General features: G+C 43.2%; 1 protein-coding gene and 1 pseudogene across 2 annotated transcripts; one reads left to right on the top strand and one right to left on the bottom strand.

The window, feature by feature from the left end:
• The first annotated feature begins 11,284 nt into the window (after nucleotides 1-11,284).
• Nucleotides 11,285-14,952, top strand: LOC123738814 (uncharacterized protein K02A2.6-like; annotated as a pseudogene).
• A 3,111-nt stretch (nucleotides 14,953-18,063) lies between these two features.
• LOC106597035 (latent-transforming growth factor beta-binding protein 3) lies at nucleotides 18,064-23,487 on the bottom strand. 2 transcript variants are annotated; one of them, XM_045713534.1, is made up of 13 exons: nucleotides 23,382-23,487; nucleotides 23,231-23,269; nucleotides 22,502-22,561; nucleotides 22,275-22,406; nucleotides 21,927-22,058; nucleotides 21,305-21,433; nucleotides 21,149-21,186; nucleotides 20,941-21,057; nucleotides 20,702-20,865; nucleotides 20,102-20,223; nucleotides 19,808-19,974; nucleotides 19,501-19,665; nucleotides 18,064-18,741 (listed from the first exon to the last, which is right to left on the bottom strand). In XM_045713534.1, exons 1-10 carry the CDS (start codon nucleotides 23,410-23,412, stop codon nucleotides 20,217-20,219), a joined length of 849 nt encoding a protein of 282 aa, XP_045569490.1. In that variant the 5' UTR covers nucleotides 23,413-23,487; the 3' UTR covers nucleotides 18,064-18,741; nucleotides 19,501-19,665; nucleotides 19,808-19,974; nucleotides 20,102-20,216. The 2 variants fall into 2 exon arrangements, with proteins under 2 accessions (XP_045569490.1, XP_045569491.1); XM_045713535.1 differs by lacking the exons at nucleotides 21,927-22,058; nucleotides 22,275-22,406 and having other exon boundaries at nucleotides 23,382-23,478.
• Between the last annotated feature and the right edge of the window lie 3,965 nt (nucleotides 23,488-27,452).

Below are 27,452 nucleotides of genomic sequence, written 5' to 3'. Positions count from 1 at the left end.
AACCCCGCCCAGACCACACCCCGGTCCATTCTCACTTTCGACCAATAAACACAGGTGGGGTCAACATCACTGGACTAGGATACAGTGTATATGGGTTGGGGTCAATTCCATTTAGACTCAGTAAATTTAGGAAAAATTGTGACTTAATGTAAAACATGACAATGAAAAACATATCAACATATTTTACTGACAGTCATAAACTATTAAGTAGAGACAAGTGTTACCTGCAGGTGATTGAAGGTGAGATTAATCAGTTGGGGCAGGTTTGTTGTGTTGGAGTTGCTAACGGACACTGTCGCAGCACTGGACATGAGCTGCTGGCTCTGATGAGAAGTGTTGTCCTTCAGACTATCCAGATTCTTATAGATGAACAGAACAACAAATGCAAACCCTGCACAAAAAACAACACGAAAACATAAGGCCTGCTACGAAAACATGTACAACTCACAATATCTCAATGTGTGCCTTTAATAATATTTGGAGCAGATGATTGGTACTGTAGGACTGCAGCTACCTGGGTAATTCAGGTCATCTCCAACCACCATCTCCCAGGTGGTGTCAAATTGAGTGTTCTCATTGGTCAGGCTGACTGGTCCTTCAGATGGAGTCAGATCTCTCCTCACCATAATCTCAGCCTCTGTTTTTCAACATAATGACAAAATCAACACAGACCAGAAATCAGTCAGTAAATGGGGATACCTAGTCAGTTGTCCAACTGAATGTATTCAAATGTGTCTTCCGCATTTAACCCAACCCCTCTGAACAGAGAGGTGCGGGCGGCTGCCTTAAATCGACATCCACATCTTCGGCGCCCATGGAACAATGGGTTAACTGCCTTGCTCAGGGGCAGAATGACAGATTTTTACCTTGTCAGCTCGGGGATTCGATCAAGCAAACTTCCGGTTCAACGTTCTCACCACTAGGCTACCTGCCGCCCCATTGTAAATATGTGCTCAGTGTGTGTGTGTTACCTGTGTGGTTGGTCTCTATCCTGGTCATGTTCTCTGTCAGCAGTGGAACGATCAGTCTGATCGAGATTTCAATCGTTCTCAGTAACTTAGTCACTTCACTGCTACTACGGTGACCATTGGACTGGAGGCCCAGTTGAAGAACATCAGTGGTATTAACCAGAGAAGAGAGACATAAGGGTTTTGTACGTGTGTGTGTGCATTTGCATGTGTGTTTCTGTGTGGTGACTTACTGTCAAAAGCACATCTCCAGTTGACAGCGGTCTTGTAGGTCCAGACAACGTAGAGTTGTTCAACACCAAACAGTTGTTTTTCAACAGAGACAATAAACTGTCAAAGCCTGGTAGAGTCTGGGAGGAAAATGCATAAAAACATTTCAAGATCAAGGAAAAATACCCTTTTCTCAATTAACTTCTTGAGGATCCCTTCGTCATAAAATGCCGTAACGGGATTAGTTGGACAACCACCAGTGAAATACAACGGCGCGAAATTCAAAAACAAACAAATCTCAAAATAGAAATTAAAGTATTATACGGCATTTTAAAGATAATCCTCTTGTTAATCCTACCACATTGTCCGATTTCAAAAAGGCTTTACGGTGAAACCAAAATAGTAGATTATTTTAGGACAGCACTTTTTGTTGTTGTTGCTAAACACAGCCATTTTCCATGCACTGATAGCCGTCACAAAACCAGATATACAGCTAAAATTAAGCACTAACCTTTGACAATCTTCATCAGATGACACTCCTAGGACATCATGTTAGACAATACATGCATTTTTTTGTTCGATCAAGTTCATATTTATATCCAAAAACCCCATTTTACATGTAATATTTCTAAAGTAAAGCTTTACCTGTCCAGGCTGTGTTTCATACTGGTCACAATTAAGCTCTAAAGTAAAAACATGGAGACATTATCTCAATACCCTTCTACAGTACACTATGTACAGACCTGTGCATGATAAAGGAGTACATCATGGACGACAGGTGGAATGGTGCTTGACTCTCACCTACACACTTAGTTTGGTTTTTGCTAAAGTTAGTAAATCCAGCAGGACACTGGCACCAGTAACTGCCATTCAGGTTTTGGCCTGGGTAAATAAAAAACTCTTGAGCGTGCCGTCCTTGGCCAGCTCTCTTGCTATCTCTCTCAGAATGACCTTCTTGATCCAAATCAGTCAGGTTTCAAGACTGGTCATTCAACTGAGACTGCTCTTCTCTGTGTCACGGAGGCTCTCCGCACTGCTAAACCTAACTCTCTCTCCTCTGCTCTCATCCTTCTAGACCTATCTGCTGCCTTTGATACTGTGAACCATCAGATCCTTCTCTCCTCCTCTCCGAGTTGGGCATCTCCGGCACGGCTCACTCTTGGATTGTGTCTTACCTGACAGGTCGCTCCTACCTAGAATCCGTCTCCGCACCACGTGCTCTCACCACTGGTGTCCCCCAGGGCTCAGTTCTAGGCCCTCTCCTATTCTCGCTATACACCAAGTCACTTGGCTCTGTCATATCCTCACATGGTCTCTCCTATCATTGCTACGCAGACGACACGCAATTAATCTTCTCCTTTCCCCCTTCTGATAACCAGGTGGCGAATCGCATCTCTGCATGTCTGGCAGACATATCAGTGTGGATGACGGATCACCACCTCAAGCTGAACCTCGGCAAGATGGAGCTGCTCTTCCTCCCGGGGAAGGACTGCCCGTTCGATGATCTCGCCATCACGGATGACAACTCCATTGTGTCCTCCTCCCAGAGTGCTAAGAGCCTTGGCGTGACCCTGGACAACACCCTGTCGTTCTCCGCTAACATCAAGGCGGTGACCCGATCCTGTACGTTCATGCTCAACAACATTCGCAGAGTACGACCCTGCCTTACACAGGAAGCGGCGCAGGTCCTAATCCAGGCACTTGTCATCTCCCGTCTGGATTTCTGCAACTCGCTGTTGGTGGGGCTCCCCTGCCTGTGCCATTAAACCCCTACAACTCATCCAGAACGCCGCAGCCCGTCTGGTGTTCAACCTTCCCAAGTTCTCTCCACGTCACCCCGCTCCTCCGCACACTCCACTGGCTTCCAGTTGAAGCTCGCATCTACTACAAGACCATGGTGCTTGCCTACGGAGCTGTGAGGGAAACGGCACCTCCGTACCTTCAGGCTCTGATCAGGCCCTACACCCAAACAAGGGCACTGCGTTCATCCACCTCTGGCCTGCTGGCCCCCCCTACCTCTGCTTGGAAGCTCAGTTCCCGCTCAGCCCAGTCAAAACTGTTCGCTGCTCTGGCACCCCAATGGTGGAACAAGCTACCTCACGACGACAGGACAGCGGAGTCAATCACCACCTTCCGGAGACACCTGAAACCCCACCTCTTTAAGGAATACCTGTGATAGGATAAAGTAATCCTTCTAACCCCCCCCAAAAAAGACATAGATGTACTATTGTAAAGTGGTTGTTCCACTGGATATCTTAAGGTGAAGGCACCAATTTGTAAGTTGCTCTGGGTAAGAGCGTCTGCTAAATGACGTAAATGTAAATGTAATGGTGGTTCAGTAGTCAGCCAGTACATGGAAGACAGACAAAAGGCAGCCACCTTAGAGTATTTAGACAAAACCCAACACAACAACACCCAAGAAGAAATGTGTCTCTCACCTGCACACTGAGCTAGTCTGTTGCCATAGTTACTGAATCCTGTGTGACACTTGCACAGGTAGCTGCCCAACTGATTGAGATCGATTCCCCGTTCCCCACAAATATGTTGGTTCTCAACACACTCATCTATGTCTGACAGAGAAAGGGAGAAGGGAAAAGTAGTGGATATGGAAAGATGATTAAAGATTGTATGTTGACAAAGAGAGGGTGATAATCCCTCACACGTTAACACAGTCACACTTTAAATAAGATTGTATTGACCACCACATGATTCAAAGCCAAGCGATCTGAAGCCAGAATAGCATTGACAGTAGTAGCTTTCAACGGTGTTGATACAAGGTGAATAGCCTACAGATGTTCTTCTCATTTAAGCACTGATTATATCTACATGAGGGAGATGAGAGGTGAATTTAGAAAGACTAGATTATCTTCTGAAAAAACATCCCACTACTAAACAGTACATAGTGTTGAACGTTCCTAAACAGGGTCTGTTTAATGCTGGAGATTATCAAAGGTCAACATTACTGATCAAAGTACAGCACCAGTCCAAAGTTAGGACACACCTACTCATTCAAGGGGTTTTCTTTATTTTTACTATTTTCTACAATAGTGAAGACATCAAAACTATGAAATAATACATATGGAATCATGTAGTAACCAAGATTTCATGTGTTAGATTCTTCAAAGTAGCCACCATTTGCCTTGATGACAGCTTTGCACACTCTTGGCATTCTCTCAACCAGCTTTACCTGGAATGCTTTTCTGGCAGTCTTGGAGTTCCCACATATGCTGACCACTTGGTGGCTGCTTTCCTTCACTCTGCGGTCAACTCATCCTAAACCATTTCAATTGGGTTGAGGTCAGGTGATTGTGGAGGCCAAGTCATCTGATGCAGCACTCCATCACTCTCCTTCTTGGTCAAATAGCCCTTACACAGCCTGGAGGTTTGTTTTTGGGTCATTGTCCTGTGGAAAAACAAATGATAGTCCCACTAAGCACAAACCAGACGGGATGGCGTATCGCTGCAGAATGCTGTGGTAGTCATGCTGTTTAAGTGTACCTTGAATTCTACATAAATCACTGACAGTGTCACCAGCAAAGCACCTCCACACCATCATACCTCCTCCTCCATGCTTCACGGTGGGAACCACACATGTGGAGATCATCCGTTCACCTGCTCTCGTCTCACAAAGCCACGGCGGTTGGAACCATATATCTCAAATTTGGACTCATCAGACCAAAGGACAGATTTTCACCGGTCTAATGACCATTGCTCGTGTTTCTTAGCCCAAGCAAGTCTCTTCCTCTTATTGGTGTCCTTTAGTAGTGGTTTCTTTGCAGCAATTCGACCATGAAGGCCTGATTCATCCTAACCAACTTGCCCTCTAAATACACCTCTGCTGTTTTCAACCAAGATCTCAGCGATCACTGCCTCATTGCCTGCATCTGTAATGGGTCAGCGGTCAAACAACCTTCACTCATCACTGCCAAACGCTCCCTGAAACGTTTCAGCGAGCAAACCATTCTAATTGACCTGGCCCGGGTATCATGGAAGGATATTGACCTCATCCCGTCAGTAGAGGATGCCTGGTTATTTAACCTCTCTGGGCTAGGCGGGACGAATTCGTCCCACCTACGCAACAGCCAGTCTAATCCAGTGGCGCGATTTTCAAATACCTTAGAAATGCTATTACTTCAATTTCTCAAACATATGACTATTTTACAGCTATTTAAAGACAAGACTCTCGTTAATCTAACCACACTGTCCGATTTCAAAAAGGCTTTACAACGAAAGCAAAACATTAGATTATGTCAGCAGAGTACCCAGCCAGAAATAATCAGACACCCATTTTTCAAGCTAGCATATAATGTCACAAAACCCAAACCACAGCTAAATGCAGCACTAACCTTTGATGATCTTCATCAGATGACAACCCTAGGACATTATGTTATACAATACATGCATGTCTTGTTCAATCAAGTTCATATTTATATCAAAAACCAGCTTTTTACATTGGCATGTGACGTTCAGAACTAGCATACCCCCGCAAACTTCCGGGGAATTTACTAACAATTTACTAAATTACTCACGATAAACGTTCACAAAAAAGCATAACAATTATTTTAAGAATTATAGATACAGAACTCCTCTATGCACTCGATATGTCCGATTTTAAAATAGCTTTTTGGTGAAAGCACATTTTGCAATATTCTAAGTACATAGCCCAGCCATCACGGGCTAGCTATTTAGACACCCGGCAAGTTTAGCCTTCACCAAAATCAGATTTACTTTTACAAAAGTTTGATTAACTTTTGTTGTCTTCATCAGAATGCACTCCCAGGACTGCTACTTCAAAAACAAATGTTGGTTTGGTCCAAAATAATCCATCGTTATATCCGAATAGCGGCGTTTTGTTCGATGCGTTCCAGAAACTATCCGAAATGGTAAATCAGGGTCGCGCGCATGGCGCAATTCGTGACAAAAAAATCTAAATATTCCATTACCGTACTTCGAAGCATGTCAACCGCTGTTTAAAATCCATTTTTATGCAATTTTTCTCGTAAAAAAGCGATAATATTCCGACTGGGAATCTCCATTTAGCTAAACAGAGGAAAGAAAACAAAGCTTTCGGTCGACGCGGGCACGAGCCTGAGTCTCACAGTACTGTAACCAGCCACTACCCAAACGCGCTACTTTTTTTCAGCCAGAGCCTGCCTTCTGAGAGCCTATGGCAGCCGTAGGAAGTGTCACGTTACAGCTAAGATCCTCACTCTTCAATAAACAGAGACAAGAAGAACGACACCTTGTCAGACAGGCCACTTCCTGCATGAAATCTTCTCAGGTTTTTGCCTGCCATATGAGTTCTGTTATACTCACAGACACCATTAAAACAGTTTTAGAAACTTTAGGGTGTTTTCTATCCAAAGCCAATAATTATATGCATATTCTAGTTACTGGGCAGGAGTAGTAACCAGATTAAATCGGGTACGTTTTTTATCCAGCCGTGTCAATACTGCCCCCTAGCCCTAACAGGTTAAAAAAAAGCCTTCCTCACCATCTTAAATAAGCATGCCCCATTCAAGAAATTTAGAACCAGGAACAGATATAGCCCTTGGTTCTCTCCAGACCTGACTGCCCTTAACCAACACAAAAACATCCTGTGGCATTCTGCATTAGTGTCATGGGCTGGCTCAAAAGAGCAGGAGAGGTTGAGTCAGGCGCAGGAGACAGAGAATTCTTGACCACACTTCTTTATTCAAGAAAATGGATGTGGTCGCCAAAAATATAGGGGCGCAGCCCTTAAATACTTCTGCGGTGGTGTACACAACGAAACCAACCACAGGCAGAGGAAAACCAGCACACGTTCCTCAAGCACATAAACCGGACAAGAAAACACAATCACGCAGAAACACAGACATCCTACGCTAAACTAAATAACCCCCCTACTAATGACTAACCCAAAACAGGTGCGTGCCTACCTAGACCTAACCAACAGAAAGTGAAACAAAAAGGATCGATGGCAGCTAGTAGGCCGGCGACGACGACCACCGAGCTCCGCCCGGCCGAGGAGGGGCGCCACCATCCGTCTGGTGTCGTGACAATTAGCATCGAACAGCCCGTGATATGCAACTTTTCAGGGAAGTTAGAAACCAATATACACAGGCAGTTAGAAAAGCCAAGGCTAGCTTTTTCATGCAGAAATTTGCTTCCTGCAACACAAACTCAAAAAAGTTCTGGGACACTGTAAAGTCCATGGAGAATAAGAACACCTCCTCCCAGCTGCCCACTGCACTGAGGATAGGAAACTCTGTCACCTCCGATAAATCCACTATAATTGAGAATTTCAATAAGCATTTTTCTACGGCTGGCCATGCTTTCCACCTGGCTACCCCTACCGCGGTGAACAGCACTGCACCCCCCACAGCTACTCGCCCAAGCCTTCCCCATTTCTCCTTCTCCCAAATCCAGTCAGCTGATGTTCTGAAAGAGCTGCAAAATCTGGACCCCTACAAATCAGCCGGGCTAGACAATCTGGACCCTTTCTTTCTAAAATTAGCTGCCGAAATCGTTGCAACCCCTATTAGCCTGTTCAACCTCCCTTCGTGTCGTCTGAGATTCCAAAAGATTGGAAAGCAGCTGCTGTCATCCCCCTCTTCAAAGGAGGGGACACTCTTGACGCAAACTGCTACAGACCTATATCTATCCTACCCTGCCTTTCTAAGGTCTTCGAAAGCCAAGTCAACAAACAAATTACCAACCATTTCGAATCCCACCGCACCTTCTCCGTTATGCAATCTGGTTTCAGAGCTGGTCATGGGTGCACCTCAGCCACGCTCAAGGTCCTAAACAATATCGTAACCACCATCGATAAGAAACAATACTGTGCTGCCGTATTCATTGACCTGGCCAAGGCTTTCGACTCTGTCAATCACCACATCCTCATCGGCAGACTCAGTAGCCTTGGTTTCTCAAATGATTGGCTTGCCTGGTTCACCAACTACTTCTCTGATAGAGTTCAATGTGTCAAATCGGAGGGCCTGTTGTCCGGGCCTCTGGTCGTCTCTATGGGGGTGCCACAGGGTTCAATTCTTGGGCCAACTCTTTTCTCTGTATACATCAATGATGTCGCTCTTGCTGCTGGTGAGTCTCTGATCCACCTCTACGCAGACGACACCATTCTGTATACTTCTGGCCCCTTCTTTGGACACAGTGTTAACAACCCTCCAGACGAGCTTCAATGCCATACAACTCTCCTTCCGTGGCCTCCAACTACTCTTAAATACAAGTAAAACTAAATGCATGCTCTTCAACCGATCGCTGCCCGCACCTGCCCGCCCATCCAGCATCACTACTCTGGACGGTTCTTACTTAGAATATGTGGACAACTACAAATACCTAGGTGTCTGGTTAGACTATAAGCTCTCCTTCCAGACTCACATCAAACATCTCCAATCCAAAGTTAAATCTAGAATTGGCTTCCTATTTCGCAACAAAGCATCCTTCACTCATGCTGCCAAACATACCCTCGTAAAACTGACTATCCTACCGATCCTGGACTTCGGCGATGTCATTTACAAAATAGCCTCCAACACCCTACTCAACAAATTGGATGCAGTCTATCACAGTGACATCCGTTTTGTCACCAAAGCCCCATATACTACCCACCACTGCGACCTGTATGCTCTCGTTGGCTGGCCCTTGCTTCATACTCGTCGCCAAACCAACTGGCTCCAGGTCATCTACAAGACCCTGCTAGGTAAAGTCCCCCCCTTATCTCAGCTCACTGGTCACCTTAGCAGCACCCACCTGTAGCACGCGCTCCTGCAGGTATATCTCTCAAAGCCAATTCCTCCTTTGGCCGTCTCTCCTTCCAGTTCTCTGCTGCCAATGACTGGAACTGTTATAGTGTGGACACTATATAAATAATTACATGGTTATTATTGGCATTGACCGTGACTTTTCCCCTTTGATGATGTCATCACTAAGAGTGAGTTCTGTGCAATGTGATTCTACCACCGGTTGAGTGGGCTATATAGTTCTGTTATATTTGTACCGTTTGTACCTGGCTGTACACCTTTTAGTTATTGGGTTGAAAGTAAAGGAAAGTAATATAGAAATGCGTGTGGGCTTTCCTTGTCAAGTTACTACACCTTTTTGGCGACGAGGATAAAACTTTATCAACTTGTACAGGGCGAAGTGCTAGCCTCTGGACGGGCTCCGTCCCGTATGCGGGATCAACATCCAGCGAAAAATCCTATCGCCATTTTCTTTACAAAATTATTATTAATTTTTTTCAAATATAGGACTATTGTATATCGTTTTATAGATACACCTCTCCTGAATCGTTGTCCGATTTCACGTTGTCCGATTTCAAAAAAGGCTTTACAGCAAAAGCAAAACATTAGATTATGTTAGAGGAGTATATCGTAAAAGTAGCCACATAGCCATTTTCCCGACCAACCACATGCATCACAAATAACCAAAAAACAGCTAAATACAGCACTAACCTTTGACAATCTTCATCAGATGACACTCCTAGGACATCATGTTACACAATACATGCATTCTTTTGTTCGAAAAAGTTCATATTTATATATAAAAACAGCATTTTACATCGGCACGTGACGTTGACTAACTATTTTCCCTCAAATGCATCCGGTGAAACAGCGCTACAATTTACTAAATTACTATTCGAAAACATTTTTAAAATGTAATATTGTCATTCTAAGATTTATAGATTAACATCTCTTGAAAGCACCTGTAATGCCAGATTTAAAAATAACTTTACTGGGTAATCACACTTTGCGATAAAAGGGGATGCGATACTCATAAAAATAGGCTACCGTTACAGGTCAGCGCCATCTTGGAACAATCGCATATCAAATCTACTCTTGTATACTATTGTCAATAATCCCTTACCTTTGATTATCTTCATCAGAAGGCACTTCCAGTAATCCCTGGTCCACAACAAATGTATTTTCGTTCGAAAAAGTTTATCCTTTATGTCCCAATAGCTTGTTGTTGTTAGCGCGTTCTGAAGGCTGCTCCAAAAGTACCGTCGGCCGCGGGACTTCTCTCTCAACAAAATGCATTTTTTTTTAATTTAAGTTCGTTCAAACATGTCAAACGTTGTATAACATAAATCTTTAGGGCCTTTTTCAACCAGAGCTCCAATAAGATTCAAGGGGGACGGTTGCATTGTCTTTCTAAACGTTTCGAAATGGGAGGGTAGCCAGGGGCGCCGGCGTCATAATGGTGATGGCCCTCTCCATGTGACCACTTTCCACAGACTCTCATTCTGTCAGTTTTCACAGTAGAAGGCTCAAACCACTTTGTAAAGACTGGGGACATCTAGTGGAAGCAATAGGAAGTGCTCAATGAACCATAGCTCACGGTGTGATTTATAGGCAAAGTGATGAAGTTGAGTCCGCAATTCAGAATTCCACATCCTGTTACGATCTGTCTCGGGGTTTTGACTGCCATATGAGTTCTGTTATACTCACAGACACCATTCAAACAGTTTTAGAAACTTTAGGGTGTTTTCTATCCACAAGTATTAATTATATGCATATCCTAGCTTCAGAGTTTGAGTAGGAGGCCGTTTAAAATGGGCACTAATTTGTTTCAAAAATCGCTGTAGCGCCCCCTATCCTAGGCGACCGTCAAGAGGCTAGCTAGCTAAGAAACAGTGGAGGTAGTCAGTTAGCTAGCTAGCTTAATGAGCAACGGAGAGCAGGTGCCGCTGGACGGAAACGCAGACGGGGAAAATCAGCAGCAAGTGAAAATCGCTAACGGGGATCAAGGACAAGTTGGCGTTATAATGGCAATGTTTGGGACTATCACTGAGTTTGTGGAAGAGAACGAGGACTGGACGGAATATGTGGAAAGGTTGGGACACTTTTTCTTGGCAAATGGAATCACAGATGAGGCTAAACAGCGCTCTATTCTCTTGAGTGTGTGTGGGGCTAAAACCTACAAGCTAATGAGGAATTTGGCTACACCACGGAGACCGGGAGAAATTCCTTTTGGGGATCTAGTTGCTCTCGTTCAGACTCACCACAATCCAAAGCCTTCAGTGATTGTCCAGAGGTTCAAGTTTAACTGCCATGTTCAGTCTGTTGCTAACTTTGTTGCTGGATTACGTGAACTCTCGGAACATTGTGAGTTTGGGGCTATGTTAGAGGACATGCTCCGTGACAGATTAGTCTGTGGCATTAATGAGGACAGCATACAGCGCCGGTTGCTGGGGGAAGCCACACTGACTTTCAAGAGAGCATTGGAACTATCTCAAGGGATGGAGATGGCCGCTAGTAATGTGAAAAAAATTCAAAAGGCCAACAGTGAAAGTTGTGCAGTGCATCAGGTGACAAAAGAGGTGGCAGGAAAAAGGGGAAAAGCAGTGGAATATTTCAGATGTGGAGGGGCACATTATGGTAACAACTGTAAGTTCATGGAGACTGTCTGTCACAATTGCAACAAAAAGGGACATTTAGCAAAAAATGCAGGGGTCCTAGGAGCAAGCCAGAGGGTGGGCGGACTGGGCTGGGCAAGTTCACAGCACCAAAGCCTCAGTCAGCAGCGCACCACCTAGAGAGCACAGAGGAGGAGGAAGAGCATTGTTCCTACAACATGTTTAATGTGAGGGAGCCGCGGGCAGAGCCTATCTATGCTACAGTGGAGGTAGATGGAAAGCAGATGAGGATGGAGGTTGACACGGGGGCCTCTGTCATAAGTGAGGAGACCTACAAACGAAGATGGGGCTCAAGACAGGTTTCTGCCCTCACACCGGCAGGGATCAGACTGCGTACGTACACCGGGAGACCATACCATTGCTGGGGGCTCTAGAGGTGGACATTGCATACAACAGCCAGGAAGCGAGAGCACGGCTCCTGGTGGTGAAAGGGAATGGGCCTAGTTTACTAGGGCGTGACTGGCTAAACAAAATACAACTGAACTGGGGTGAGATAAAACACACCCGAGTGACTGAGGATGTCATTCAAAAGTACCCAGAGATTTTCAAAGATGAACTGGGCACACTGCAGGGCACTGCAGTTAAGCTGTTCATGGATCCTCAGGCCGAGCCTCGCTTTTTCAAGCCCAGGACAGTGCCTTACGCCATGAAAAATAAAGTGGAAGATGAGTTGGAGCGGCTGCAGGAAGCAAACGTCATTACTCCCATTCATTTCTCCCGCTGGGCAGTTCCTATCGTTCCTGTTCTGAAAAGTGAATGCACGGTGCGTATATGTGAGGACTACAAACTCACCATCAACAGGGCCTCTAAGCTAGACGCTTACCCGCTGCCGCAGGTGGAGGACTTGTTCGTGACACTGGCAGGAGGCAAGACGTTCTCAAAGCTTGACATGAGTCACGCCTACCAACAGCTCCTCCTGGACGAGGACTCAAAAGAGTATGTTACAGTGAACACGCACAAAGGCTTGTTCAGGTACAATCGCTTGGTTTTCGGAGTGGCGTCCAGCCCAGCCATTTTCCAGAGGACAATGGACAATTTGCTGCAGGGGATCCCTCATGTAGCAGTGTACCTGGATGACATCCTGGTTACAGGAGAGACGGAGGAGGAGCACCTCCACCATCTGGACCACGTGTTAAAGAGATTCTCGGAGGCTGGGCTGCACCTGAAGCGTAGCAAGTGCACATTCCAAGTACAGAGTGTGACATACTTAGGTCACAAGATCACAGCGCAGGGTCTGTGTCCTGTGGAGGACAAAGTCAGGGCAATCAAGGATGCTCCAAACCCCAAGAATGGGTCAGAGCTCAGGTCGTTCCTGGGCATGGTGAACTACTATGGTAAGTTCCTCCCTGAGCTGTCAACAGTGTTGGCTCCACTTTATCAGTTGCTCCACAAAGACTGTAAATGGAAGTGGGGGCCAGCACAAGAGAAAGCTTTCAAGGAAGTGAAAGCACTACTACAATCAGCACAACTTCTGGTTCATTTTGACCAAGACAAAGAGATCATCCTGTCATGTGACGCCTCATCCTATGGCGTCGGGGCAGTACTCTCTCATCGGATGGGTCAGAGAGACCCATTGGATTCGCATCACGTATGCTGACGAGTGCTGATAAGGGTTATTCACAGTTAGACAAATAAGGTCTGGCCATAGTCTTTGCTGTGAAACGCTTCCATCAGTACCTCTACGGTCGTCATTTCACCATATGCACTGACCACAAACCATTGATGAGCCTTTTTAGTGAATCAAGATGCATTCCGCCCATGGCTTCAGCAAGGTTACAGCGCTGGGCCCTGACACTGTCAGCTTACCAGTACACGATAGTGTATAGAGCGGGGAAGGACAATGCAAACGCAGACGCGCTCAGCCATCTCCCGCTACCAGAGATGCCTGCCACAACTGTGGTGCCTACCGAGACAATTTTCCTAATGGAGAGATTGTCAAACTCACCTGTGAATGCCAAACAGATCAAACAGTGGACAGACCGGGATCCTATCCTGTCCCAAGTGAAAAGATTCCTGATGCAGGGTTGGCCTCCTGTCATAGAGGATGATGGACTAAGACCTTATGCAAAGCGCAAAACTGAGCTGAGTGTGCAGGATGGCTGCATACTCTGGGGGTCCAGAGTGGTTGTTCCACCCCTGGCCGTGCACAAGTCATGGATGAGGTCCATGAGGCTCACGCGGGTGCCTCCCGGATGAAAAGTTTAGTCAGATCTTACATCTGGTGGCCTAACATGGATCAGGAGGTAGAAGACAAAGTTAAATCATGTCCTGAGTGCCAGATCAACCAGAAGATGGCGCCGCCCGCGCCACTACATCTGTGGGAGTGGCCTGACCGCCCATGGTCCAGGCTGCACATAGACTTTGCAGGCCCTTTCATGGGTCACATGTTCCTTGTTATGGTGGACGCACACTCCAAGTGGCTGGAGGTGCACATCATGAGCAACATCACAGCGACCACAACCATCGAAAGCTTCGGCAGGTGTTTGCAACCCATGGTCTGCCGGACTCTCTGGTGTCCGACAACGCAACAACGTTTACCTGTGACTTGTTCCAAGAATTCATGCGGAGAAACGGGATCCGCCATGTCCGCAGCGCCCCGTTTCACCCGGCCTCAAACGGCTTAGCGGAGCGGGCTGTGCAGACACTGAAAGAGGGGCTCAAAAGGATGACTGGGGGAACCATCACAACTAAGCTCTCTCGGTTCTTGTTCCAGTACCGCATCACGCCACAAACAACAACAGGACAGGCTCCAGCGGTGATGTTAATGGGCAGAAAGCCAAAAAGCTCACCTGGATCTACTGCGTCCGAACATCAGAGCACGAGTGGAACGGAAGCAGGAGAAACAAAAGAGAGACATGACCACCACGCAAGGGAGAGACAATTAAAACCCAATGACACTGTCTACATCCGCAACTTCACAAGCAGCCAACACTGGTTGCCAGGTATCATTCTGAGTCAGAGTGGTCCCGTCTCCTTTGTGGTCAAACTGACTGATGGTCGAGTCATGCGCAGACACCAGGACCACCTCCGCCTGCGCTATGACAAAGACAAGACCATGTTTTCAGACGGAACAGCTGTGGGTGGTAGTATACAAGTTGAAATCACACAGGAAACAGCATCTGAGGAACAGGGGCATTCAGTGGTTCCAGCAGAGGGTGATGGACATTCTCTCACAAACACCCAACCCGCTCCTGTGCCCTCAGACCCAGCTCCACTGGGATCGCCTTACCTGTGTCTCGTAGCACACCAGGAGTACTGTGCAGATCACACCGTAGTCACAAGCCTCCTGAAAGACTAACTCTGTAGTTGAGACTGAGATGTGGTGTTAGTGTTTGTTTGGAGCAGCAGACATAGTTGAAAAGAAATAAGGACTGTCATTGTTTTTGTTGTTGTTTTGTTTACATTTACAGTAACACCAGCAGAAGTTCTACAGTGTTGTGTAGTAAAGAAAGAAAACACTGATGTGGTTAACCTTATGTTTTCCTTAAGGGGGGATTTAAATTGAGGGGGAGAAGTGTTATAGTGTGGACACTATATAAATAATTACATGGTTATTATTGGCATTGACCGTGACTTTTCCCCTTTGATGATGTCATCACTAAGAGTGAGTTCTGTGCAATGTGATTCTACCACCGGTTGAGTGGCCTATATAGTTCTGTTATATTTGTACCGTTTGTACCTGGCTGTACACCTTTTAGTTATTGGGTTGAAAGTAAAGGAAAGTAATATAGAAATGCGTGTGGGCTTTCCTTGTCAAGTTACTACAGGAACGAACTACAAAAATCTCTGAAACTGGAAACACTTATCTCCCTCACTAGCTTTAAGCACCAGCTGTCAGAGCAGCTCACAGATCACTGCACCTGTACATAGCCCATCTATAATCTAGCCCAAACAACTACCTCTTCCCCTACTGTATTTATTTATTTATTTTGCTCCTTTGCACCCCATTATTTCTATTTCTACTTTGCACTTTCTTCCACTACAAATCAACCATTCCAGTGTTTTACTTGCTATATTGTATTTACTTTGCCACCATGGCCTTTTTTGCCTTTACCTCGCTTATCTCACCTCATTTGCTCACATTGTATATAGACTTATTTATCTACTGTATTATTGACTGTATGTTTGTTTTACTCCATGTGTAACTCTGTGTTGTTGTATGTGTCGAACTGCTTTGATTTATCTTGGCCAGGTAGCAGATGTAAATGAGAACTTGTTATAAATAAATAAATAAAAATAATTTACGCAGTCTCCTCTGAACAGTTCATGTTGAGATGTGTCTGTTACTTGAACTCTCTGAAGCATTTATTCGGGCTGCAATTTCTAAGGGTGGTAACTCTAATGAACTTATCCTCTGCAGCAGAGGTAACTCTGGGTCTTCCTTTCCTGTGGCAGTCCTCATGAGAACCAGTTTCATCATAGCGCTTGATGGTTTTAGCGACTGCACTTGAAGAAACTTTCAAAGTTCTAGAAATGTTCCACATTGACTGACCTTCATGTCTTAAAGTAATGATGGACTGTCGTTTCTTTTGCAATTATGTTAGCACAGCTGAAAACTGTTGTACTGATTAAAGAAGCAATAAAACTGGCCTCCTATAAACTAGTTGAGGTCCTGGAGCGTCAGTGTTTTGTGGGTTCGATTACAGGCTGAAAATGGGCAGAAACAAAGAACTTTCTTCTGAAACTTGTCAGTCTATTCTTGTTCTGAGAAATTAAGGCTATTCCATGTGAGAAATTGATCAATTAGCCTTTTAAAATTATAAACTTGGATTAGCTAACACAATGTGCCATTGCAACACAGGAATGATGGTTGCTGATAATGGGCATCTGTACGCCTATGTAGATATTCCATTAAAAACAAGGACATTTCAAAGATGATGTGTTGGTCAAATAAAAAGCAGAAAATTGACCGACCCACAATCAGTAGAAATAGAATAGCTCCCATGATCTCTGACAGCTGGTCAGTTAATGTCACATGTCAGCTTGGTTTTAGTTCTAAAGAATATTTTGGGGACCTCACGGATGTGGTTAGCGCAGGGAAGTAAAAATATTTCCCCATAACTAGCAACGGAAAAATATTTTAAGTCAAAAACAAAGAGGAACTGACTGGGTAGCATGAGAAGACCATTCACATCAGGTTGATTTGTCTAGTTTTGCTTAGACCACGTCCATGAGTTCCATCCCTGAATTAGACTCTAGTGTAGAGGGTCTGTCTCCAAGATCAGACATAAGAGGACACATTGATCTAAAACACCAACATGCACAGTATAGACTCTTATCAACAGGGCCACATAAACCAGCTGCCTTACCAAAAGTAGATTTAGAATCCATATTTCACTCTGAAGCACTGCTACTTATCTTTTTCTCTCCTTTTCAAAATGTCTCTTGATTTCTTTTGAAGATGTCTGACCTTTATGCAAATTTTAAAAGTCACTGCAGCAGCATTTCCCGTAACTTTCACATTCTCACTTGCTCTATCAGCATTGACAGGGAAGGGGATTGAATGCTTAACAGTTAGTGTGTCTTTGTGATTACACAAATGAAGAGGGTTTCTGGGTTTTTCTTCAAGTGGTGGTGGGACTATTTGTCCATGAAATCAATCATTTTCCTGACGAATTCTCCCTCCATAGCCGAAGCATCCTAATACATTGAAAGGCTACATTATCTAAATTTATGTTAGCTCAAAAGGTAGGTCGATTAACCAATGAAGAGAGAAGTTTCAAGAGCTAATGAGAGATATCAAAGTCATGATAATGATGGCAAATGCATTTGTGTGATAAACAGCCTGTTGGAAAATTAAGACGCAACTATGATCAAATGGTGGGAGACTTTAGATTTACGATATTAATATCACTCACACTATGTTCCTTCATGATGATCAACAGTAAATTTCAGGGCAGACATACATTCTCTAGTCTGGCTGACACAAAACGCGAAGTCTTCCTGACAAAGCTATCTCTCTCTGTGCACTTGTCGTCACTAGTTACTACAGCCACAAAGTCATAAGCCCCGCTTATTTCTAAAACGTCTCATCTTAATTAAAATCTGATTTGAAACCTAACACTAACCATATGCCTAACCCTAACCTTAAATTAAGACCAAAAAGCTTATTTTTGGGGGATGGGGAATTTTATGATACAGCCCATGTTTGGAACGCTCTTTCTTATTGCTCTATTAACTAATTTACTGCCTGGTGATGTCACCAGCAAGCCAAAACTCCATCATACCAAAACAGGCTGACATTTCAAACAGCTCTTACACTAAAAGGGCATTATCATAATGTCCACAATTTCACAGTCTTATTCCAACCTCAAAGTGTTTAAATATACATAAAACTCAGGAAATCATGTTCTTGACTGCATTGGGCCTTTAAGTCAGTTTGGAAGTCTTTACACCATGTGGGCAGTTCTGTCGGCCTAATGAGAGGCAAAAAAAAGCAATGTTTTGGGTGAGCAATGATCAAATTCATTGTCCTTTCAGGATGATGTCGTGCTTTATTTTTGAAGAAACGGACAACTCATATTTAGATATTTATATCAGAATGGAGGAAATAATAGCGAGATGATTTTTGGAATTAAATACCTTCTCAAGCACTAAAATAAACAGGAAAAATATTACTTTCACTTAAAATAACTCAGTTACAACAACAACCAAGTGGCATAATACTGGTCAAATGCAGCGTTGAGTGGATATACCACTATTCTCATCTCTACAAATTACACACCATGTTTAAGAGTAAAAGCATTTATGTATGTTGCCATAGAGATGAGAGCTCATCTGTTACACTCCAGAACTGATAAGAGTTATATACATGAGATATTGTATATCTATTAACATAAAGTTGTGTTCTTATATTTTTGTTTGTTTGATACATTTTTATACTACTTAAATAAAAAATGCTGGCATGTGGATGTCCTTGCAAGCCAAGAGACAACGTTACAAATTCATTCCAAGTAAAGCTTTTCTTAGAACACAAATAGTTAAAATCCATGTCTTATTTTCTATGGAGTTGTACATCCTGTTTCAGCCGGTTTCCTCCACGGCGTTTGCGGCTGACAAAGCGACACCACAGGGTTGTGATCAGGGACAGGACCACACAGGTCAGTGCCACAAACACACCCCCCACATCACCAACGACAGCTGCCCGGTTCCCTGCCAACGAGGAATAACAAGCATCAGACACACACCGACTAGACAGTATGAACATGTCAAACACACAGCTGAGCCTCCAAAACAACATCAGCACTTAAGCACTCAACAAGCATCAAACTCCCCTAAATAATGTGACAAATGCATCAAACACTTACATTTACTATTTTAAAACATGAACATTTTCAGATTAATCAAAGGAAGTCTCTGACACACATATCTGGGAATATATTTTCTCCCCCTTCAGATGTGCTATACTAGCTACAGTAGGTTTCCATCGATTTGGTGACAGATTTACATGGGAATACTCTAAAATCTGCATTAAAACAATATGTACATTTTCCCACGAGATGTGTTTCATCAAATTGACTTGTTGCGGATAAAAGGCTGTGCTTGATGACATAGTGCAGATAAAAAATACCCTTTGCGGTAAAATCTGTTGCCTAATAAACTGCATGCTTTCCCGACAAGTCGTAGTGGGAGGACCACACCCGTCATAGCTTGACTCCAAGTTTACTTCAATATGATGGTTATTACATCAATATTTGGCCATAAAAGCGTTTCCACTGACATTTCTTGCATAATTATTTTTACCGACACAAAAACATCCCACCTTGTCTAGCTTATTTTGTTTTCTTGACATTTAGAAAGTTTTCCAAAACATTTTCTGTTTCCATCAGGCCTGTCATGACATTTTTCATCCGACATGTACTTTACTCGCATAAAAAGGTTAGATGGAAAACTGGTTAGTGTTCTCATTACCTTTTTCTGATGGATTCCCTTCAGCAGAGCGAATGTGCTGAGATGGCTGCAGGAGCACACAGTTTGGTTGGAGTTTGACATCACTGAGGTGCAACCCAGCTCAGACCACACCCCCGGTCCATTCTCATCCGACCAATAAACACAGGTGGGGTCAACATCACTGGACTAGGATACAGTGTATATGGGTTGGGGTCAATTCCATTTAGACTCAGTAATTTCAGGAAAGAATTTGACTTAATGGAAAATATATCAATGAAAAACATGTTTTACTGACAGTCAGAAACTATTAAGTAGAGACAAGTGTTACCTGCAGGTGATTGAAGGTGAGATTAATCAGTTGGGGCAGGTTTGTTGTGTTGGAGTTGCTAACGGACACCGTCAAAGCACTGGACATGAGCTGCAGGTTCTGACGAGAAGTGGTGTCCTTCAGACTATCCAGATTCTTATAGCTGAGCAGAACGACAAACGCAAACCCTGCACATAAAAAACAACACAAGAAAACATAAGGCCTGATACAAAAACATGTACAACTCACAATATCTCAATGTATGCCTTTAATAATATTTGGAGCAGATGATTGGTACAGTAGGACTGCGGCTACCTTGGTAATTCTGGTAATCTCCAATCACCGTCTCCCAGGTGGTGTCAAGTTGAGTGTTCTCATTGGTCAGGCTGACTGGTCCTTTAGGTGAGTCTTGTCTCTCCTCACCAGAATCTCAACGTCTGTTTTTCAAAAATATTGACAAAATCAACACAGACCAGAAAACACCATTACTGAAAGAACACAATATTGCATTACTTATATTTTAACATTGACACAATCTAATGTGCTTGTTAGTGCTCCGTTTATTATCAGTATGGTGCTCAGATTGCAGTACCTGCGAGGTGGTCAGTAAATGGCAAAGGGGGATACCTAGTCTGTTGTCCAACTGAATGTATTCAACTGAATTGTGTCTTCTGCATTTAACCCAACCCCTCTGAATCAGAGCGGTGTGGGCGGCTGCCTTAAATCGACATCCACATATTCGGGCGCCCATGGAACAATGGGTTAACTGCCTTGCTCAGGGGCAGAATGACAGATTTTTACCTTGTCAGCTTGGGGATTCAATCCAGCAACCTTCCGGTTACTGGTCCAACGTTCTCACCACTAGGCTACCTGCCACCCCATTGTAAATATGTGCTCAGTGTGTGTGTGTGTTACCTGTGTGGTTGGTCTCTATCCTGGTCACGTTCTCGGTCAGCAGTGGAGCGATCAGTCTGATCGAGATTTCCAATGGTCTTCAGTAACTTAGTCACTTCACTGCTACTACGGTGACCATTGGACTGGAGGTCCAGTTGAAGAACATCAGTGGTATTAACCAGTAACTAGAGAAGAGAGCATAAGGGTTTTGTACGTGTGTGTGTGTGCGTTTGCATGTGTGTTTCTGTGTGGTGACTTACTGTCAAAAGCACATCTCCAGTTGGCAGCGGTCTTGTAGGTCCAGACAACGTAGAGTTGTTCAACACCAAACAGTTGTTTCTCAACAGAGACAAGAAACTGTCAAAGCCTGGTAGAGTCTGGGAGGAAAATGCATAAAAACATTTCAAGATCAAGGAAAAATACCCTTTACTCAATTAATAATGTAATATTTCTAAAGTAAAGCTTTACCTGTCCAGGCTGTGTTTCGTACTGGTCACAATTAAGCTCTAAAGTAAAAACATGGAGACATTATCTCAATACCCTTCTACAGTACACTATGTACAGACCTGTGCATGATAAAGGAATACATCATGGACGACAGGTGGAATGCTGCTTGTCTCTCACCTACACACTTATTTTGGTTTTTGCCAAAGTTAGTAAATCCAGCAGGACACTCGCACCAGTAACTGCCAATCAGGTTTTGACAGATGCCCCTCTTTCCACATACTCCGTCTGTATTACACTCGTCAATGTCTGAAAGAGGAAGAGAATTAAGGAGAGAGGATGAAAGTGTGGGATGACAAGGAAAGGACGTCACACACAAACATTTTACCAGTGATATTCTCAGGCTCTAATCTAAACCCAGGAAGACACAGTATTAAACAGCCTGTGGTGTTGACGCATGTTCAATTGTCCCCCACAGACGGGGAGAATGTCTATACACTCGTTGATATCTAAATAATGTTGATGAGTCCAAGTGTAAGAGAGTTTAAAATGTTTCACACTGCATCACCAAAATGGTACCTTTTCGGTGGTGCAGCTGGCTAGTGTTTTGTCAAGCAGACAGTTATGTGTGTTTGTTAATCAGAGGATAATTAGTTTGAGCCAGGGACAGTAAAGCAGGCACAGTGAAGCCTGTTACACAAAGAGTAAATAAAGTTTGAAAGAGAATATTTTGGGTCAGTCAAAATAAGACAGCATTGGATGGGACAGTCAGAAGACTCAAGAAGAATTATGTTTCTCTCACCTACACAAGAAGTTTGTCTGTCACCAGAGTTCCTAAATCCATTGGGACACTGGCACATGTAACTACCCACCTGATTAAGACAGGTTCCCCATTTCCCACAAATATCTGGGGACTCAACACACTTGTCTTTCTCTGAAAGAGAAAGCGTGTGTGTTGTCAAGCAGACAGTTATGTGTGTTTATTAATCAGAGGATAATTAGTTTGAGCCAGGGACAGTAAAGCAGGCACAGTGAAGCCTGTTACACATGGTGTAAATACAATTTGAAACAGAATATCTTGGGTCAGTCAAAATAAGACAGCATTGGATGGGAAAGTCAGAAGACTCAAGAAGAATTGTGTTTCTCTCACCTACACACGAAGTTTGTCTGTCACCAGAGTTCCTAAATCCATTGGGACACAAGCACATGTAGCTACAACCCGTGTTACGACAGGTTCCCCAATTCCCACAAATATCTGGGGATTCAACACACTCGTCTATGTCTGAAAGAGAAAGCGTGTGGTGAGGATGAAGTGGAGATGGAGAGATGAGGGTGAGAGTCTGATTATAAGGATGATACTAAAGACAGAATTCTTACCCAAGCATTGTTGAGTGGCACCAGAAGTCAATAAACCCAGAAAAACATACACAGCAATACCTAAAAAATACATAAATTCTAAAAGCTTTAACAGGAGCAAGGTATTGTGTTTCATTTGAAAACAGCATAACATTTTGTAAAATTAGAATATTTCAGGTCATCCCACCCCCTCAACCTTTGACCTCCTAACAGCTAATTCCATGGGTGAAAGCACATGATAGTGTTGAAGCAAGCTGAATTGTCCCCACAGATGAGTGAGTTGTTACTACACTCGTCGATATCTAAATGACACCGCATATACAAAAGAATGTTATGACACGTGTAGATGTCGTTACATGTCCTTTTAAAAGCACTGGTTTTGGCTAGTCCTGCTTACATACGATTCACTCTCAAACTCAAAGGTAGCCATAAGAGTATTAGTTCAAAGCTCTATACATCAGAGAAAACAATGTTTGAAGTTATGACAGATCACATTTAAGTCACAATAAATACATATTTTTTCTGATTAAAGACCCCCCTTAAAGTGAATGGTTTTAATGTTCTTGAGCAAGGTCTGGTTAATGCTGGAGAATGAACAAATGAACTATGTATAAATTGCTGATATAGGTGAATATTACTGATCAACCTAACAATACAATCATTTACAAAAATGAAGTCTAAAACCTTCACATTCAGTCTTTATCATCATCACAAATTTCATAACAAAAAATCCCTTAACTTCAGCCCCACCTTCCTGTGGCTCTCCATGACCATAGTCCTTGAGAAGCGCTAAATGAAGACAAAAAGAAAGGTTGAACTGCACACATACATATAATATATAGCTTTTAAACAGACTCAGTGATGATATGTTGGTCAAATAAAAAGCTGAACATTTACTGACCCAGAATCAGGAGATATATAATTGCTCCCATGCTCTCTGACAGGCGGTGAGTTAATGTCAAATGTCAGCTTGGCTTTAATTCTAAATAATGATTTGGTAACATCACCACGTGGTAAGGACAGCGAAGTAAAAATAGCTCATCTTAACTAGCAAATTCTTTCTCTTTAAACAGCAACCACCCTAAAAACCAACTTCTCATTTAGAAAACAGCATGTGTGGTATTGATATGAGTCCAAAACGTATTCTTCAGTGTCAAAATTGACTACCAATTGAAAATAGGATAATTTGTCATAAAGTCAGTCTTTAACTGAGTTTTGTGAGATTGTGGTCGTGACTACTGCATCACAACATAAATTAATTTTGTGCCATTCCGTTTACTCCATTCCACCCATTTTTGGGCCATTCTCCCCTCAGCGGTCTCCACAGCTGTTCAATACTGCCCACCTGCCCACGGCTGGCAGCACACAAGTAATCATCATTCGGGTGCTGCTGTACCCGACCCAATCTTGCCTTGGTAAATTTGGATTAACTTTGGATTTCCATATGGGGCTAGTTAGGGACCATCTGTAAATTGCACAATGTACATGGGATGATGTTAACATTCAAATAGCTCCAAATGTCAATGACTTAAAAACCTCAAACCAACTATAAATTGTAGAAATTAATTTACATATTGAACATTTCATCAGAAAACTAAAGGGTGAGCAACATCAAAATATAAACTTGGCATGACCCTGACCACCCTGTCGTTCTCTGCAAACATCAAAGCAGTGACCCGCTCCTGCGGGTTCATGCTCTACAACATCCGTAGGTACAACCCTACCTCACACAGGAAGCAGCGCAGGTCCTTATCAAGGCACTTGTCTTCTCCCGTCTGACTTCTGCAACTCGCTGGAGGCTCCTCACCACTTGTGCAATCAAGCCCCTGCAACTTATCCAGACGTAACCCATTTTTCACCTTCCCAAGTTCTCTCATGTCACCCCCTTTTCCCCACACTCCACAGGCTTCAATCACTTCATCCACCCAAAACCATGGTCTTTCCTACAACAAGACTCCCTCCCTACCTTTAGGCTATGCTCAAACCCTACACCCCAAACTGCACTCCCGTTCTGCCACTCCGTTCTGCCACCTCAGCTTCCACCTAAAGCTAGGACAGTAGACCTGCCCATCTTCCGAAAAACATCTAAACCCTACCTCTTCAACAGTAACTTAAATAATCCTCCTCCTCACCTCACCCCCCCTTGTTTTAAATAACAAAAATCTAAAACACTAAACCCACTTCCTTTTCCCCACCCCACCCTCTTCTAGTCTGAATCTACTGATAGTACATTATAAAAATGTACTTTCTATGCCTGTGATATGTGGTTCACCCCTACTATCTTAAAATAATCCTATCTATGCTCTGATCAGGCATCTGTTAAATGCTAATCAAATGTAGTTGTCTCTTTTCTCTCAATTAATTGGTGTTAAGTTGAGGATGTTCTCGTTGGTCAGACTGACTGGTCCTTCGGTGGAGTCTTTCTCTCCTCACCATAATCTCAGTCTCTGTTTTTCAAAATATTGACAAAATCAACATCAACCAGGAATCACCATTACTGAAAAACACAATATTGCATTACTTATATTTTAACGTTACACAATCTATTTTTTTCTCTTATGATCATTGTCTCAGATTGTGGTCCTGTGGTCCTTGTGTGTCTAAATGTAAATATTGGTCAGCATACTCTGAGTCTGTCTGTTCTGTGTGTTGGTCTCTGCACCTGACGTTCATCAGAGAGATTTCAATCTTCCTCAGTAACTTAGTCACTTCACTGCTACTCGTACCTTGGACTGGAGGCCCAGTTGAAGAACATCAGTGGTATTAACCAGTAATAATAAAAGAGACAAGGTTATATACTTGTTTGTGTTTGTGTGTTTTGACTTACTGTCAAAAGCACATCTCCAGTCATAACTATCTTGTAGTCCAGACATCATAGAGTTGCTCAACACCTACTGTTTTTCTCAGAACAAGAAACTGTCAAAGCCTGTTTCAGTCTGGGGGGCACCTGTCCCGGCTGTGTTTCATGCTGGTCCACAACTCAATAAAAACATGAATTATCTCAATCCTTCTACAGTACTATGCTTACAGACCTGTGCATGATAAGGAGTACATCATGACACAGGTGACTGGTGCTTGTCTCACACCTAACACTTGTTTGGTTTTTGCTAAAGTTAGTAAATCCAGCCGGACACTGCACCAGTATCCATTCGGTTTTGCCTGTAAATAAAACTTATGGTGGTTCAGTAGTCGGCCAGTACACTGGAAGACAGACAAAGGTAAGTATTTAGACAAAACCCAACACAACAACACCAAAGAAATGTGTCTCTCCCTCACACTGGGTTTGTCTGTTGCCATACTACTAATCCTTGTGACCCTTGCACATGCTGCCCATATTTCGATTCCCGTTCCCCCACAAATATGTTGTTCTCAACACACTCGTCTATGTCTGACAGAAAAGGGAGAGGGAAAAGTAGTGGAGATGGAATATTAAAGTTGTATTTAATAATGCCTCACACGTTAACACATTACACTTTAAATAAATTTATTCCACCACATCATTCCCAAGCATCTACCAATAGCATTACAGTAGTCTTTAGTTTATAGGGTTATCCTAAGATTTCTTCTCATTTAAGCACTCATTATATCTACATGAGGGAGATGAGAGGTGAATTTAGAAAGACTAGATTATCTTCTAAAAAAACATCCCACTACTAAACAGTACATCGTGTTCGTTTCTAAACAGGGTCTGTCTAATGCTGGAGATTATCAAGGTCACATTACTGATCAAAATACACACCATACAAATTTAGGACACACCAACTCATTCAAGGGGTTCTCTTTATTTTTACTATTTTCTACAATTAAAACATCAAAACTATGAAATAATGCATATAATTAGTCAGAAGTTTACAAATCAAAATAGATTTAATGTTTCAGAATCTTTAAATAGCCACCATTTGCTTTGATGAGCAGCTTTGCACACTCTTGGCATTCTCTCAGCCAACATTACCTGGAATCTTTCTCCATCTTGGGTTCCCACAGATGCTACCGTTGTTAGCTCTTTCCTTCCCTCTGCGATCCAACTCATCCTAAACCATTTCAGTTGGGTTGAGGTCAGGTGATTGTGGAGGCCACGTCATCTGATGCAGCACTCCATCACTCTCCTTCTTGGTCAAATAACGCCCTTACACACCGCCTGGAGGTTTGTTTTTGTCATTGTCCTGTTAAAAACAAATGATATCCCACTACCAACCGATATTTTTCATTAAATGTACCATTATCTCTACACAAATCACTTACACTTCACCAACATCTCCACCCATCACCTCCTCTCCATGCGTCCGGTGAACCCTGCGGAGAATCATCCGTTCCTTTCTCCACAAACCACGGCGTTACATATATTTAACCATTGCTCATGTTTCTTAGCCCAAGCAGAGTCTCTTCCTCTTATTGGTGTCCTTTAGTGGTGGTTTCTTTACGCAATTCACCTGAACCTATTCTTCTCCACCTGACACAGTTCATGTTGAGATGGTCTGTTACTTAACCTCTCTGAAGCATTTATTTGAGCTACAATTTCTGAGGTTAACTCTAATGAACTTATTCTCTGCAGCAGTTACTCTGAGTCTTCCTTTCCTGTGTGTGGTGCCTCCATGAGGCCCCGTTTTCATCATAAGCGCTTGATGGTTTTGCACTGCACTTGAAAACTTTCAAAGTTCTAGAAATGTTCCACATTAACTACCTTCATTTTAATAATGATGACTATCGTTTCTTTTGCAATTATGTTAGCACAGCTGAAAACTGTTGTACTGTTTAAAAGCTTTAATAAATCTGGCATAATAAACTGGTTGGGTCTGGAGCATCTGGCGTTTTGTAGGTTCGATTACAGGCTGAAAATGAGCAGAAACAAAAACTTTCTTCTGTGCCTTCACATGCTTGCCATACTTTTTTACCTTTATTTAAAACTTTCTAAGTCATCTTGTTCTGAAAGTAAGAGCTATTCCATGTGAGAAATTGATCAATTACCTTTTAA

The sequence above is a fragment of the Salmo salar genome, unplaced genomic scaffold (genome assembly GCF_905237065.1).
Source record: "Salmo salar unplaced genomic scaffold, Ssal_v3.1, whole genome shotgun sequence".
Lineage (NCBI taxonomy): Eukaryota > Metazoa > Chordata > Actinopteri > Salmoniformes > Salmonidae > Salmo > Salmo salar.
The sequence above is the reverse complement of the archived record's forward strand: the minus strand, read 5'-3'. Positions and strand labels throughout refer to the sequence as shown.